Source organism: Oreochromis aureus, linkage group 5 (assembly GCF_013358895.1).
Source record: "Oreochromis aureus strain Israel breed Guangdong linkage group 5, ZZ_aureus, whole genome shotgun sequence".
NCBI classification, from domain to species: domain Eukaryota; kingdom Metazoa; phylum Chordata; class Actinopteri; order Cichliformes; family Cichlidae; genus Oreochromis; species Oreochromis aureus.
Genome location: NC_052946.1, coordinates 9,831,626 through 9,846,823, shown reverse-complemented (window position 1 = coordinate 9,846,823; position 15,198 = coordinate 9,831,626). Strand labels below are relative to the sequence as shown.

General features: G+C 37.9%; 1 protein-coding gene across 2 annotated transcripts in view; it reads left to right on the top strand.

Annotated features, from left to right (window-relative positions):
- LOC116314916 (caM kinase-like vesicle-associated protein) overlaps positions 1 to 13,476 on the top strand; it is a 41,459-nt gene extending 27,983 nt beyond the window's left edge. Inside the window, exons 2-11 of one of the 2 annotated variants that reach the window (XM_031733071.2) lie at positions 4,282 to 4,389; positions 4,487 to 4,618; positions 6,655 to 6,729; positions 7,233 to 7,371; positions 8,813 to 8,933; positions 9,031 to 9,106; positions 9,266 to 9,402; positions 9,598 to 9,676; positions 10,535 to 10,622; positions 10,810 to 13,476. In XM_031733071.2, coding sequence (XP_031588931.1) covers positions 4,295 to 4,389; positions 4,487 to 4,618; positions 6,655 to 6,729; positions 7,233 to 7,371; positions 8,813 to 8,933; positions 9,031 to 9,106; positions 9,266 to 9,402; positions 9,598 to 9,676; positions 10,535 to 10,622; positions 10,810 to 11,172 — 1,305 coding nt within the window. In that variant the 5' untranslated portion in view covers positions 4,282 to 4,294 and the 3' untranslated portion in view covers positions 11,173 to 13,476. The other variant, XM_039612020.1, reaches the window with a different exon arrangement.
- The last annotated feature ends 1,722 nt before the right edge of the window (positions 13,477 to 15,198 follow it).

The following is a 15,198-nucleotide window of genomic DNA, read 5'->3' as shown; positions in this document are numbered from 1 at the left end:
TTCATTTCTCAAAATTCTTTGCCCACTCTCTTTTTCTCATGCGCATTTTTCCTAGAATGTCACGACTGTGGCTACTTGCTGAATGTAAATATTTCTAGCACAATGTATTTTTCTGACATGTTTTGGCATTTCTCTGTCTGCTAAACCTACTCAGAATGTCCTCCATTTAAACCACCATCACTGCAGAACTTTCCTTTCATCTTTGCAGCGGAATTTTACTGAGCCAGAGCATTGATATACAACGTACTGAGAGTGAGAGAAAGAGAGGGAGCCAAAAAAGGTCAGCTCCTCTCACTGACTGCACAAGTCAGTGTTGTGCTTCAGTTAAGAAAAGGAAGTGAAGGGAGCACAAAGTTTTCTCTTCACAGTTTTCTCAGCTGAGCCTTGTTCATTTAGATTGGATTAGATTCATTAGATATCAGAAGCTGCAAAAGACAAATTTCCTTCTTACATAGTAAGAAGGTTCTCATTTTCCCTACTACTCTGCATCACAAAGTGACAATACAGATGGTTTGTAATATATTTTTTATATATATTTTTTATACTGTATGTTCATCTGTAGAAAATGCTGTTCAGGCATTTTCCACTACTGCTTTACATTCCTAGTTTTGCAAAGAGAATATTTATGCGAGTCCAGTCAGCAAGCATGCAGTGTTGTGCTTGCTGGCCCCGAGGTATCTGCACTGGATTAATAAGTAGTATGATTCCTTTTTAAAAACACTAGTAGACACAGAGAGAGCCAGTGTTTTCTCTCAGGATTTCTTGGAATATATCAAGGGATTTCATCCACATTCTTCCTGATTCCATTTCTTTAAGTTTTTGGAGGGCATTGTTCTTCACATTGGTTGTTAAAAACACAATAAAATCACATTTCTCAATATGTTAGGATTCTCATACCATAGACATCCTCATGACTTATGTTGATGCAAGGGAGCTATTCTTTAACACTGTTTTTAACCACTGGAGGCAGTGTTGCCAATCAATGAGCACAGTCCTTTAAGTGTCTCCATTTCTCAGGTATTAAATTAGCCAAACACAACACTACTTATGTTTTCACAAGATTTACTATCATGTGATATAGAGGGTATTACTCAGGCAGATACCGTCACATAAATCTATAGAGTCTATGGGGAATGGGGAAAATAATGATAAAAGAAGTTTTTGGTTTTCATTTGTGGTCCACTTTTTTTTATCCAGGTAGTTTATTAAAATTATTTTTCCAACAGTTAAACACATAAATATATACTGATAAATGTACAACATTGCTCCCACCCCTCAATATCAGATCTCAAGTGAAAAATAAAATAGTGATATATACTCAGAGTATATACAAAACTATAGGCATGTAAGACAATGGGCCACCCGGGCTATATACATTCAAAATAACAGAATCATGATTCCATATCACAGGATGACATATTGTCAATATAACTAATGAATGGTTGCCAGGAAGGATGGAATTTTCCAGCACACCCTCTGATGGTGAACTTAATCTTCTTTAGATGCATGTGGCTCATCACGTCTCTAATCCACAGGCCAAATGTTGGGGGCCGAGGGTCCTTCCACTTGGTGAGAATAAGTCTTCTGGCCAGCAGAGAGGTGATAGAGCAAGTTTATTCAGGGATGATTCAGAGGGAATCACACCAAACATTTAAATCAGAGGGGTTGGGTGGATCGTTTGTCCTGTTATTTTGGAGTAAGTCTCAAAGATTGAACTCCATAATCCACGTAACTTGTGTAAAACATGTAAAACATGTGCTGCAGAGTGGCTGGAACTGTCTTACCCAGGCCGCATATGGGGTCCAAATCTGTCTTGATTCTTGAAAGTTTATCCTTAGGCCAGTGGAGATGATGTACAACCTTAAAATGTATAACAGATCGCCTAAGAGACACTGATGAGTTGGAGATATTCATTGAAACCTGTAGCCAAGTTCTCTCTGGTATTGTTTCTCCTAGTCCCCCTTCCCATCTATGCTTAAGGCCCTCTAAGCTAGTCAGCTTGTGGTCATTAAACACTGTATACATTTTACCAATGATCTTTTTTGAGTCAGTTTTGTTTTTAAGTACCAGGTCCAGCAGAGAAATGGAAAGGTGCATAGGGAAATACTCAGAATTAGATGAGACAAAAAATCTAATTTGCAAATATCTAAAAAACTGAAATCAATGTAAATTAAACTTTTGAGACAGCTCTTCAGAAGAAACAAACCTGTTATCTATATACAAATCGCTTAAAGACCATATCCCACACCCCAGCCAGCCGTGAAATGCTTTGTCCATAACCCAGGGTGTAAACAGGTGGTTTTTCCTTATTGCAGCACCAAGTCACAACTAAGATTAAAGGCTTTTCTGAATGAGTAACAACACGGTTGTGTGTATATGATGGTTTTTAAGTGGTCCACTTTTTGCCCCAATTCTAGTGTTGAGTCGTTTTGAGCAAGCTCTGGTTGTGTTAAGCATTATGCATGGAAACCAGTCTGATGAAGTCTGGAAACCGTTGGGTTTGTTTGGAATTAATTTAGTTTTGATTTTGCTTTTTTAAAGAAATAGGACGACTTGATTTAAAAAAAGCCAAAATTCTCTGGCACCCCAAAACTAGTTAATGTGTTCCCAGATTGAACACATTCACTAAGCATTCACTGCTGCATAACTTTATTTAAAAAGTACCACAGTTAGAAATTTTTTAGTGAATTTGTGTGTTGCCACTGAACATCATGTATGGCTTTTAGTTTGCTTGAATTTATGTGGAATAAATTGTTGTCTGGTTTAGGATGTCTTTTTGAATGAGTTGGAGTGATAGGAGTGACTAGACTGAGGTTATTAGATGCCTGGCCTTAAATTCTAAAACTTTGAGTCATGTGCTTGATACACTGTTATATTTGTGACGATCCCTAATCTCTTTTTCGTTACCAGTTTCATACGACGCAGAGATACATTTCTTGCTAAACTAGTGAATTTATTAATTGTGTGTAACAGCTTTATCTTTTGTGTTTGATCTGTTTGATTTGTGTCTGACTTGATTACAGGAAGATTACCATCTGCTGAGAAGAGTTAGAGTTGAGGTTTGAGATAATTAAAGACACATAAAAAGCTGATTGAAGTCTGTGAAGTGTTTGAAGATGGATTGTGAATTTTTGACTTTAGACACAATTTTGCATTTGGCCATAAACAAAAATACACATGCTAACTGCAGCAAACCATGAAAATTCTGAAACAGCTCGGCTTGTCATGGTCTTAGTCTTGGGTTGACTGCTCCTGACTTTACTGTGCGGAGAGAAGATTATTATTGAACTCTACAATAATTCTAACACCTCAGCTGCAAATAAAACCTTTAAAAAAATGCATGATTTTCTGATGCCTGCCTTGCATCTTTCTGTGTTCCTTTTCTGTGTTCCTTCCTGGCTGAGGAATTATAAAATATTATTACTTCTATAGATATCATCAAAATATTTATCATTAGCTGACAATGATGAGTGCTGGAGGAATTATTTTTTTTGAAATCATAGAATCCTTTACTAAAAACAGCAATAGAAAACTGTGAAAACAACACACTATATATAGAATTATGTTACTGGCAAAAAGATATTACTCCCCCCCCCAAAAAAAACAAACAAACAAACAGTGCAGACGACTTTGAAATGTAAACTGTTAAAGAGAGTCACAGAAACACTGTAACACAATTAGATATTAAAGTGCTGATTTAGAGCTTAGAAAATACTTGAATTCCCTCAACGCCCTCTCTGAGCCCCAGGGTGCTCTGCCTGTAATTGCTGGTTCCCTTTCTTGATTGGAAATGCTTCAGTTGTTGTGGGATTCACCTTACTGGGCTCTGTGTTTGTATTAGCCGCTACTCCTGCTGCTCCCTGACCCCGGTGTTTTGTACGTTTCTGCCCACGGAAAAGTGCTGGTATATTCAGTGCAGACTTTTCAAAATGATGAGATGTAACATAAGGGTAGGACTGTGCAGCAGTTATGCCTATGCCTTTATTCTTATTAATGCTGGATCATGAAAGCTCTGTTTAGCAAGTTTAAAACAATCTGTTGCACTCATCCTGCCTCTGGTGACTCTTTAGTGCTCACACTTTGGAAATGCTTTCTCAGCATTACTGGAATAATAATTTTATGGCTGAGGGAGGGATATGTTGCAGCCAAGTCATCATCCAGTGTAAGATTAAGGATCTGTGAGAGGGAATAAATCAGCAGTAGTTGGAATGACCTGACAGATTGAAATGATTTTAATCTTTATTCTTATTTATTTCATTCTGTGTTTTTTTTATACCACAGGTCAGGAGTGGCCATGCCATTTGGCTGTTTAACAATCGGGGAAAAGAAGGATTACCACAGTCCTTCAGACGTGACAGATAAATATGACCTGGGTCAGATCGTTAAATCGTAAGTATCTCGGAAGGTTTTTGCTTTTGAACTTGAATTATGCTTAATTTCATTTTGTTGTTTAAGAAAAACTGAAGTGCTGTGAAAATCTTTTCAGGGAAGAGTTCTGTGAGATATTCAGGGCCAAGGACAGAACTACAATGAAGATGTACACATGTAAAAAATTCCTGAAAAAGGATGGGAGGAAAGTCCGTAAGGCTGCAAAAAACGAGATTGCCATATTGAAGATGTGAGTTTTTCATCTGATTCATCTTCTGATGTGACTCTTGCTTTATATTTGATTTTACTGAAAATGATTTCACAGAAAACATCTTTTTATGAAGAAGAAGAAACAGCTCAGTGCTCTTTACGAAAGCAGAAAAGTGAACTTCATTCTGCTGAGTGATCATATGCAGTCACTTTTTTAAAGCCTTTATTATCAGAGATTTTCCTTCAGCTTCTCTTTGATGATCTGACTTTCTGGTAAAGCCCACATTAGCATAACCTGAGCCTTATCAAACAATTTGTCGCTGTCAGCAAGCAAAGCAGTAGAGTGAGATTACCATAAAAGTGCTTTTTTTTTATACGGCGCCTTTGAAAACACCGATTATTCCATTCAAAATTAGACTTTAATAACAGGGATGTGCACCGCATCCACATTTCATGTTGTAGTCATCAATGAAGGGGGTTGAGCAGTAAGACGACAGTGTCAAAGCCTGTGAATAATTGCTGGCAAAACATCAAATTACATTTTGAAGAGACAAATTCGGGCTGACATTACAAAAGAAAAGAATGAAAATGGGAAAAAAAAGATTACTTCTTCAAGTTATCATCTTCCATTTTTTTATTGTTACTCAAGATAACGTTCAGTTGTATGTTCTGTCAGTTTAGCTTCTTCTTGTTTAGTTTCATGTTTTGGTCCCCCTGTAAATATCCTGGATTTGAAGTTGTTTTCTTATAAATAATACATATGTATTTTTCACTTGTGGATACAGAGTTGAGATTTACTCTGTTTAAATCTCAGTTTAACATGTGACACAGCCATAGTTTAATACAGCTAAAGTAACAGATCTAGTAGTAGATCCAGTACATTTCTAGTTGGTCTGGTATGGAAACATTAAAGAGGTTTTAATGATCTAGGAACTGACCTCAAAGCCCATTGTTCATTCAGTGGGCTGGTTTCAGTCATTGTGCAAAGATACTGTTTATAAGGTTGGGGAAACCTGCAGTCAGCTGAGACTGAAGAAGTCACTTGGACGAGTGATGAAACGTTTCTCCCACTGAAAAAGCTAAATCCAGTTGCATCAAGACATTGGGTAGCTACTTAGATTTGCATGATCCAATATCATTTTTTAAATATTATATGCCATTTTTTTGCCACTGAAATGTAGCCTTAAAATTCCTTACCAGAAATGCTCAACAGCGTACACCTTAGTATCTTTTTGAAATATTTTTGTGTCATACTGTAAAATATAAGTAGCCCTTCCAGGAAGTGCAGTTTGTGGCATCATTGATTTTTTTGCCACTTGTTTAAAACTAAACTAAATATTTCAGTCCTAAACAACAACAGAAAAAATAGTGTATATCTGCTTTCATAAGTTGTTACAGTAGCTGGTAGCTGGTCTGTAATCTGCTGGACTGCATCTACTTTCTGCCATTTATTTCATGGCAGGTTTGAAAAAGAACATTTATATAACACATAATGAGTATGTGCTCTTTAAAATTCTCCAGTACTTCACAGCTCGTGTCTGGATTCTGATTCAGACATGTAAATTATGGTTACGAAACACAACACCTGTGATGCACGATGAAAATCATTCATAAATGTCCCAAATCTCAATTTTCCATTCACAAAATTAACTTTGAGCTTGGAGTGAATGAATAGGGAAGCAATTAAAGACAGAGCTTTTTAGCAGACTTCCACAGTCAGCACTGTGGAAAAATGATCATGAAAATAACCAATAGGCTCATGAATTTCCTTCAGAGTTTCTTGCATGTTGCTGTGGTTGTTGAAGGCATAGTCAATGCTCATGATATACATGTTTGAGATATATGCCCATATGGATACATCAGTTTACGCAAATCTGCTTATCTATGGGAATTTAAATGTCTTGCAGTTTTTGTCTTTTCCTTTCTATTTGTTCCCTCTCTCAGATTTCAGAATGCATGTTGTTTATGTGCATTAAAACAAGTATTTACATTAGCCTTCTAAAAGAATGAATGACTCAGATCTTATCTGATATTTGACTTGATTCTCTTCTTATGTTTTCTGACACATCTTTTCAGGGTAAAGCATCCCAATATTCTCCAACTGGTGGATGTCTTTGAGACCAAAAAAGAGTACTTCCTCTTCCTTGAACTGTGAGTTCCGATGTCTGATGAGCCAAGGGAAAAGCTTTCTGCTTGTCTTGACTGTAACTTAAACTTGAAATGTATCTGTTTATATTGTTGATACTTGAAGTGAATGAGCCCAAGGTCCTACAGATACAAGAACAGCTCGGACTTCCAGTCACTTGGTATTCATTGTGAAATTAGCTGTTCCATGATTTTGTAATCGTATGTACTGTTTTCCATGGAGTTCCAGAACATGGGACTCTTGTTTTGTGATTTAAAAAACTTTTGGTTATACGGAAATCTTTTATGCAATCTTGTTAAATAACAATCAAATTAGGATGCCTTTATTTCAGTTTAAATTGCAGATTTATTTTTTTTCTTTTTTCTAAACTGTTAATAGTAGAGAGCAAAGGAAGAAAAAGCATAGGCGAAGACAGAAAAGTTTTTAGTAAATCTTAAATTTAAACTGTTCATTAAAGCTTTTACTACTGAAATTAAATTGCATTCCTAATTTCCAACAACTTCCACAGTGCAACAGGCAGAGAGGTGTTTGATTGGATCCTGGATCAAGGCTACTACTCAGAGCGGGACACCAGCAATGTGGTACGCCAAGTGCTGGAGGCGGTTGCTTACCTCCACTCACTCCACATTGTTCACAGAAATCTCAAGGTAATATGCTTCAGGATATCAAGTTGCATCATCAAATCAGAAGTATTCAAAACAACCTGACTGTACTGGAGTTCATTAAAAGAGACAAGATTAAACAAAGAATCTAATTTTTTAAACACATCTAAATGTCCTCAATTAATCAATTAAAAGCTGTTTTCATCACATTGAAATAAAAGAGTACGATGTAAAAAGGTTTCCAGCAACTTTCAGTCCAGTTTTACTAAATGGCTAAATGACTTTTCCCTGAAAAACCAAATCGAAACACATTTCTGCACCGTTATCAGTTTTCTCGACAACAAACCTCAGCTTAGAGAAAAGGTGTGCAATCCAAAACATCTGCTTCTTGGAATTAATTTCCCTTTCTGCCAAGCTACCTGCCTACTGTGCATATTCGAAAATTGTTCCATCCTCTGACAGCTGCCTCCTGCAGCGGGATGTTGTACGCACCACTTTTCTTTCTTAGAAATGACGTATTCAATCTCATTACACTGAAAAATGGCGAGTTTCAGTTTTGTTTTCTTAAGAGAGCATCTCATGGGTTATGTATGTCCTTCACAGCATAGAAAGCAGAGTGCAGGCACAAACATCTAATATTATTTTCCCCCCAATGCCATGTTTGACTAGTTTTCAAATTCACATAGGCCACCTCCATGTGATGCTGGTACAAATGTGTTCATTTGTAGATAACAATGAGGAAACAAGGCTTTCAGGATCAATGACGCCTTTTTATTGACTTGTTTTTCTGCAATGTTGCCTTTTAGTTGTCTGTTATTGTTATTTACGCTTTTGTTGTCTTTATTCTTTTATTGGAATTTTTTGTTTGTTTGTTTTAATTTCACTTTTAAGCATTGCAACTTTTTCTTCTTCATCTTAACTCACTAGTTTAATTGTGTTCTCTTACTTATATGTGGGACATCCCAAAATAAATCTCAGACCATATGAGATAATGTTTAGTCCTTGTAGCTCCTTGTTGATAAAGTCAGCATTTTTCTACAAGCTAGCATCATTGCACCGTGATAGCAAGATAGCAGCACCTTAAATTCTGACCAAATGGCTCCAAAAATAATAATTATAGGTTTCATAAAACTAAGACACTACAATATAGTAACCATGCCAAACATTAGCTAGCATTATCATTATGAGCGTGTGAGAGGAATAGCATTAGCATGTAGCTAAAAACCACTGTCTTGCAACTCATTAGTATGCAAATTTGAGACAATTAGAGAACGGTAGGTGTTGTATGATTTTAGACTTTTAAATGTGTGTCAGTGACAAATGCTGTGAAAACTGTTGAAATCCCACATGTTAATACATAATTAAACATTAATATCTTTTAAGTTTTCTCTTTATTTTTGTTTTGAAACCACTGGAAATTTAAACTCACTTTTTTAATGCCTTAAATATGAATATTACATCAGCTGCAAAACGTCACTTTTCACAGTTGGAGAACCTGGTTTACTACAACCGCCTGAAGAACTCAAAAATAGTCATCAGTGACTTCCATCTTGCCAAGCTGGAGAACGGACTAATCAAAGAGCCCTGTGGGACGCCAGAGTATCTGGGTGAGAATATTAAATTTCACAACATGCTAATGAGACAGTGCTTGTTCTGGTTTACAGACGTGCAGAAATGTAGTGAATGTCTTTTCTTCTGGTGCAGCTCCAGAGGTAGTTGGCAGACAGCGATACGGCAGACCCGTGGACTGCTGGGCAACAGGCGTCATCACGTATATTTTGTAAGTTATGTTTATGAGACTTAAAGGCTTATTCTCAGTCACATGTGGAAATTTGATTGACCTGTAATGCTCTGTTACAGCATAAGCTTGTTTAAATATAGGATGAAGGCTTTTTTTGACTCCACACATTCCTCCTTTTTTCACTCTATCTTACGTCAGGCTGTCAGGCAACCCGCCTTTCTACGATGAAACTGATGATGATGATTATGAAAACCATGACAAGAACTTGTTCAGAAAGATCCTAGCAGGAGATTATGAGTTTGACTCTCCGTACTGGGATGAAATCTCTGATTCAGGTACTTTTAGGATAAAGATAACATTGTGAAGCAACACACTGACAGCTTGCTCGGTAAACATTTCAGATTCGGAGAGTTTTCTCCTCTTTTTTCCGCTAGAGTGTTCAAACATATGTCATATTTATGTTCTTGTCTGTCAGGGGAATATACCTGTTCTTTGTTGAGTTTCTTCTGTATGATATTTTTCTCTGACAGCTAAGAGTTTGGTTGCTCGTTTGATGGAGGTGGATCAAGACCAGAGACTGACAGCCCAGGAGGCTATAAACCATGAATGGTAGGCAACAGAGCTTTGATAAATTGTGCATTTAAATCAGAGGACTCTGATCTGACCGTATTAATTTGATCTAAAAGGCTTCTCAAAAGTTCACTTTGTTTTTTGTTGGAATCATGCAAAGAAACAGCGGTTAACTTATCCAGGATTGTTACTGTCCTGAGCATTAATTGCACTTTCTCAGTGCAATCTCTCTGACAGTCAAATTATGCACAGGTGACAGCAACACATCAAGCAAAAATATTTATTATAAATGTTTTTTTAAGCATATAGATGTTCACTATACGTGCAACAATATCTGTGCAAAGTTTGATTCAGATAAGCTCACCCGTTAGGGAGCAGATAGGGTACAGACAGATATATATATACATACATATGCTACGATCATTATAGCATTATAGTAAGATTATTAGCAGACACACTGGCTGTGTCTGAGACAAAGATCAGGCACAAACAGTCTTAAAACTTGGTTCCCTGAAAATATATTGATTAACATTCTTCTGAATCCCGTTTGCATGTCTGAATGTGCTTTAATTGGAGTTACCTGTTACATTTCTCTATAAATATAATCTCATGTTATCAACTTGACTTTATCACCTGTATACATCATTTTTTAGCTTCCCAGTTACCACTGCTTATTTATTTTTCACGTCTAATCTATGAACACAAATAGACTGTCAATGCCAAACTACTGTAGAAAAATACCCAAGATAAAAATGATCCTTAAAGGTTAGTTCGTCCTTAGAAAAGTTTGCCAATCGATAAAACAAACAGCAAATTGAGTAATACTGTGTGTAGCAGCCCGTGGCATACGAAGGTAGGGATAATGTAAAGTTGTATTTCTCCTGTTTTGTGCAACAGGATCTCTGGTGGTGCAGCCTCAGATAAGAACATCAAGGAAAATGTGTGCGCACAAATAGAAAAGAACTTTGCCAGAGCTAAATGGAAGGTAAGCCCTTTTGTTCTCTCTTTCCGGAAGCTTTTTCTTTTCTTTTTCGAAAAGTTCGACAATAGTTCTACTGTCTTTGAACAAGGATATACAGCAGCACGGTACAGTGTTGTGTAACTGTGAGTTGCACTTTTGGGGGGGGTTATAGCACCAATTTGAGTTCAGTTTGATCTTAATTCTCCCACAGAAAGCTGTTCGGGTCACCACCATCATGAAGAGACTGAGAGCACCTGAGCACAGTGACGCAAAGGCGGCGAACCCTGCAGCCGGGGCCCCAGCAGACTCCACAGCTCCCCAGGCTGCTGCCGACCCTCCTGCTCCTTCATCTGCCACGGCACCTGAGGGTTCAACCGCTCTGGCTACAGAGCTCCCCGCCGGAGCGGAGAAAAGCCAACCGGCACCAGAGGCCTCGGCCGGGGTGGCGCCCTCAGCCGAAGACCAACAGCAGCCCAGCCCGGCTCCACATGGGGACGAGCCCACATCGCGTTGCAATGGCGAAGCTTCAGCTGCTCTTCACACACCTGCTGAAGCTGGTGATGAGCAGGGTTAAAAACCGACCTCCCACCCCCGCCCCCTGTTTGACTTCTGCAGTCCCCACCAACTCCTGCACACTGTACATTAGCTGCTAGCATGGTGACACTGACTCTGCTTCTCTTTCACTTGCAGCATTAGTATCATCTCATGGAAGCTGTGTGCTACCTTTCCTGAGCCTGACTGCTATGTTGCCTTGGCTTTTTCTGTTTTTTTTTAACCATGTACGGTGCTTTTTTTTCCTGACCTCCCCCAGTGTGTGTCAAATTATATAAACAATAACTTCTCAGTCTTTAGTTTTAGGGCTAAAACAATTTGCTGTCAAGCTGTGGCTTGCAGCTAACATTTTCTTTCCATTTCTTCTCATAGCGATAAGAGAATAATGGAAGACATAATTGTGCTGAAAACAGCTTTGATTCCTCTTTAATGAGCCAACTTGGGAAACTTCTCCCTGCAGTTATCCTCGCAATTCCAGTATTTGTTTGTAGAATCGGTAGAAAAGTTTTGCTTCTTAACATTCGCACCTGAGGAAGATCACGAGCACTTCTCTCACTTGACACATATGGCTGTCTTTACCGTCTGTTGTATTCTCCACTTACCAGTTAATGGGCTTTAATCAGCGACTGGGAGATTTTAAGCCAGTGTTGTGTTTAGAACGAGGCAGCTTCACACATAAGCACACACAGACACTATGTTTCTTTGCTAAGTTCCTGCTCAGGAAAGAACCTCATAGCTGTAAGTGTAAAGATTCTGTACATAGAGACCTTTGTAGAAGTAGCCAAAACAGCATGCTTTCTCACTTTTGCTGTTCATTTTACACCCACTTGGTGGATAAAGATGTGCTACAGCCAGCTTTGTCTTATCACAGGCCACAGCATTGTCGTCTCTTGCCACAAGCCATGTGAAGGCTAATGTTCTTTTCAAAAGCATACTGTACATTACGCTATCAACTACTGCTGTTCCTTTGGCGCCCCCGCTGTTAATGTGAAACAACCCCACCACTGTTTTCATCCATTTTTACATAGCAGTTCTATGCATCCAAATTGTTTTGTAGCTTTTCTTTTTTAGACGCCCTCGTGACATCCCGCCATCTTTTATTTGTTCAAAACATTTGTGTTCAGATACCGACTCAAAATACTTCATGCACTGTGGTGACTTCGCTGTAATTAGGGCACCATCACTTACTCTTTGTTCACCTGTATTGTACTGAGATGTGCAACATATTTACACTGTGTTTTTTTTTACTATTTCTATTATGTATTTATTTAAAACTTTATGTACATGATCATGTTTCTTTTTTCTATGTTTCTTTTTATTTATTTGGCTCTTACCGTCTCTTTTTATTTCATAGATTTTTCAGCTTATACTTGATAAACAGTAATAACAATCTCATCTTTTCTTATCACTGATCCCCTTGAGTATTAATAATGAGCTACAGAAGGAAACCTCTGTAATCACTCTAGTGGAGTTAGAGCAATATTTGACTGGCTGCAGAAACTGTGATTCCTGGTGTCCTTTCGATACAGTCCACGTACCTGTAAGTAGAAGTCTGTAGTCCTTTCTCAGCTGTCAGGCCCATGAGGGCCACTGACCTACATAGACACTGACATATGGCTGCTGTCAAATTAATATGTGTCTTGATGGGTGGACTGTAAGTTCCCATGAGCCCGAAACACGGGCCACATGAAGACAGTAGCCACTCTGCCAGTGCTATGACTCAAGTGTAGTATGTCATGGCTTATGCACAGCCAGCTTGTCTGATTTCCCCACTCTGTTGTCAAGAATATTTACTGTGCACACCTGTCAAATTATATAATAAAAAGATATATTTCTCCATTTGAAACTAAATGGGAAGAAAAAAGCAAAGGTTTACTATAGAATCTCAAGTTTGACCTTTTTTTGTTACAGTCGTTTACTCATAAAAGTATCTCTTTGAATGTGTTTAAAGTAGATTAGTCGACGCATCGTTCAGATTGCATCACCATCTTTCTCACGTTGTTTAGGATGAATATTTCATCTTTAAGAAGATGCTTAGCCAGAAAGATATCAGATTTTTTTTAATGTGAATAGATTATTTCATGTAGTGTGTTCTCTTTGTTTAGATGGCAAATAAATACTGTTCATATACTGTTGCACAGTTTGAAGCAATGCTTTTTTCCAATACATACTCATAAACCCTGTATTTAATAACCCACGTCTGTTCATTTTGCTGAGCACTTCCAGGTGTATTTGTAGATGTGATGTTGCCAGGGCCAGTGGTCATCTGTAGGTCCTGTCCTGCATTTGTGAGCTCTGTACTGTACTCCTTGACTGAGTTGATGACTTTGATGGTAATAAAATTGGATTCATCTGTTTATCCATGTGCGATCAGCTCTTATTTCTCGTCCAAGCGCAAAGATTGTGTACAGCATCTTTCAAACCAGTGAAGATTATTTTGAGAAAATGTGGGAAAGAGCCTGCGTCATTACGCTCTGCTTTCCCCCTAACCCGGAGGAGAGCATCTGTGTTACACGCGCTCAATTAGCACCAGCTTAGCACCCTTCCTCGTGGGGTGTGAACTCGTGTTTCGAAAAATCCCAGCAGTGCCATTTGGTGACACTTTCCAAGACACTTGAATTGCATCGCACTGGAATAATAATGCAGAGAGCTCGCTCTCCAGGCCCTCCGGGGTTTAAATAGGCTTCCTCTAGTGAGACTTTCTCTTTTTAATGCCCATTCTGCAATAGTATGCAGCCATTGATAGAGCCATCAGGGCTCAAGGGGATCCTAACTCTGTCTTTTTGTCATTGGATGACTTCATTAAGAATGGTAGGATGAGAGAAGTGTCTTTTTCTTCACTCTCTCAAGCAGTTGCGCGGAGATGAAATGCCAGTGATCAGAGTCTGTCCTTGCTGAGAGGAGAAGAGAAATTCATATGGAATACAAAAAATGTTCTTCCTCTGGGCAAAGCTTACATATAAGCTAAAAGCTAAGACAATAACTGCACATTGTGAACTAAATTTTGCGCAATTAATGTGCAATTACAGCAACAAGCAAGAATGAATCCCTTCTTTTTATCGATGGTCTTTTTGGTCTTTTTGTCGATGTTACCACCTCTTCCTCAATCTGGTAGTGATGAACAGATGTGCTGTAGACTCAGTTATTGGCATGCAGGTTAAAAAGAAAATCAAAACAAATCATTCCCATACTAACTTGCTTACCTCCCTCTCACTCTAAAATCCTACAGAATACACGTATATGTTTAATTTCTTATCATCTGTAAACAGTCTATAATCATATAACTTTGACAATAAATAATGTTAAATTAAAAAAATAAATCTAAATTAATGCCAAGAAATATTTTAGTAATATGTTTTTACAGTCTATATATAATATTTGTAGGGCAATAATCTGAGTAAGGACGCTGAGTATAATCTGTGGTATTTTTCCAAGATGAATCAAATATATACTGATAATAATAATTGATACATACATATTGAAATATTGTCAAAATTAGACAGTTTCACTTAAGTGCTATACTTCTTATAGACATGGTTTTACAAATTAGGTCCATAACTTATTAAACAAAGACCTTTTTTTTTTAGTTTTGTGTCTGTACACCACCACAGTGGACTGTAAATCAGTACATATGTGACTGAAGTACAGACTTTAATTTTGAATTCTACAAAAAGTTTACACTGATAGTTTTGGCATTACAGCCATTTTTACACATAGTCTCCCATTTTCAGAGGCTCTCTATTAAATTTAGTTTAGTTTTAAATACAAAGATTGCTTTTAATACTTTGATGAAAATTGTTTGCAGTCAGTGATTGTCTGAAATCTGGAACCCATGGACGTCACCAAATGCTGCGCTTCCTTCATTGAGATGCTTTTCCAGAATTTTACTGCTACTTCATTTGCTCCAATCACTTTTACACTGTGAGGTGCTGTCTGCTCAGTTTTGCAAAATTTGGTTGAATCTGTGCAGAGAGCACAGCTCTTGCACTTCACAGTTCATCCTGCTGCTCACATGAGCAGTCACATGATCAATAAACATCAGTTCCAG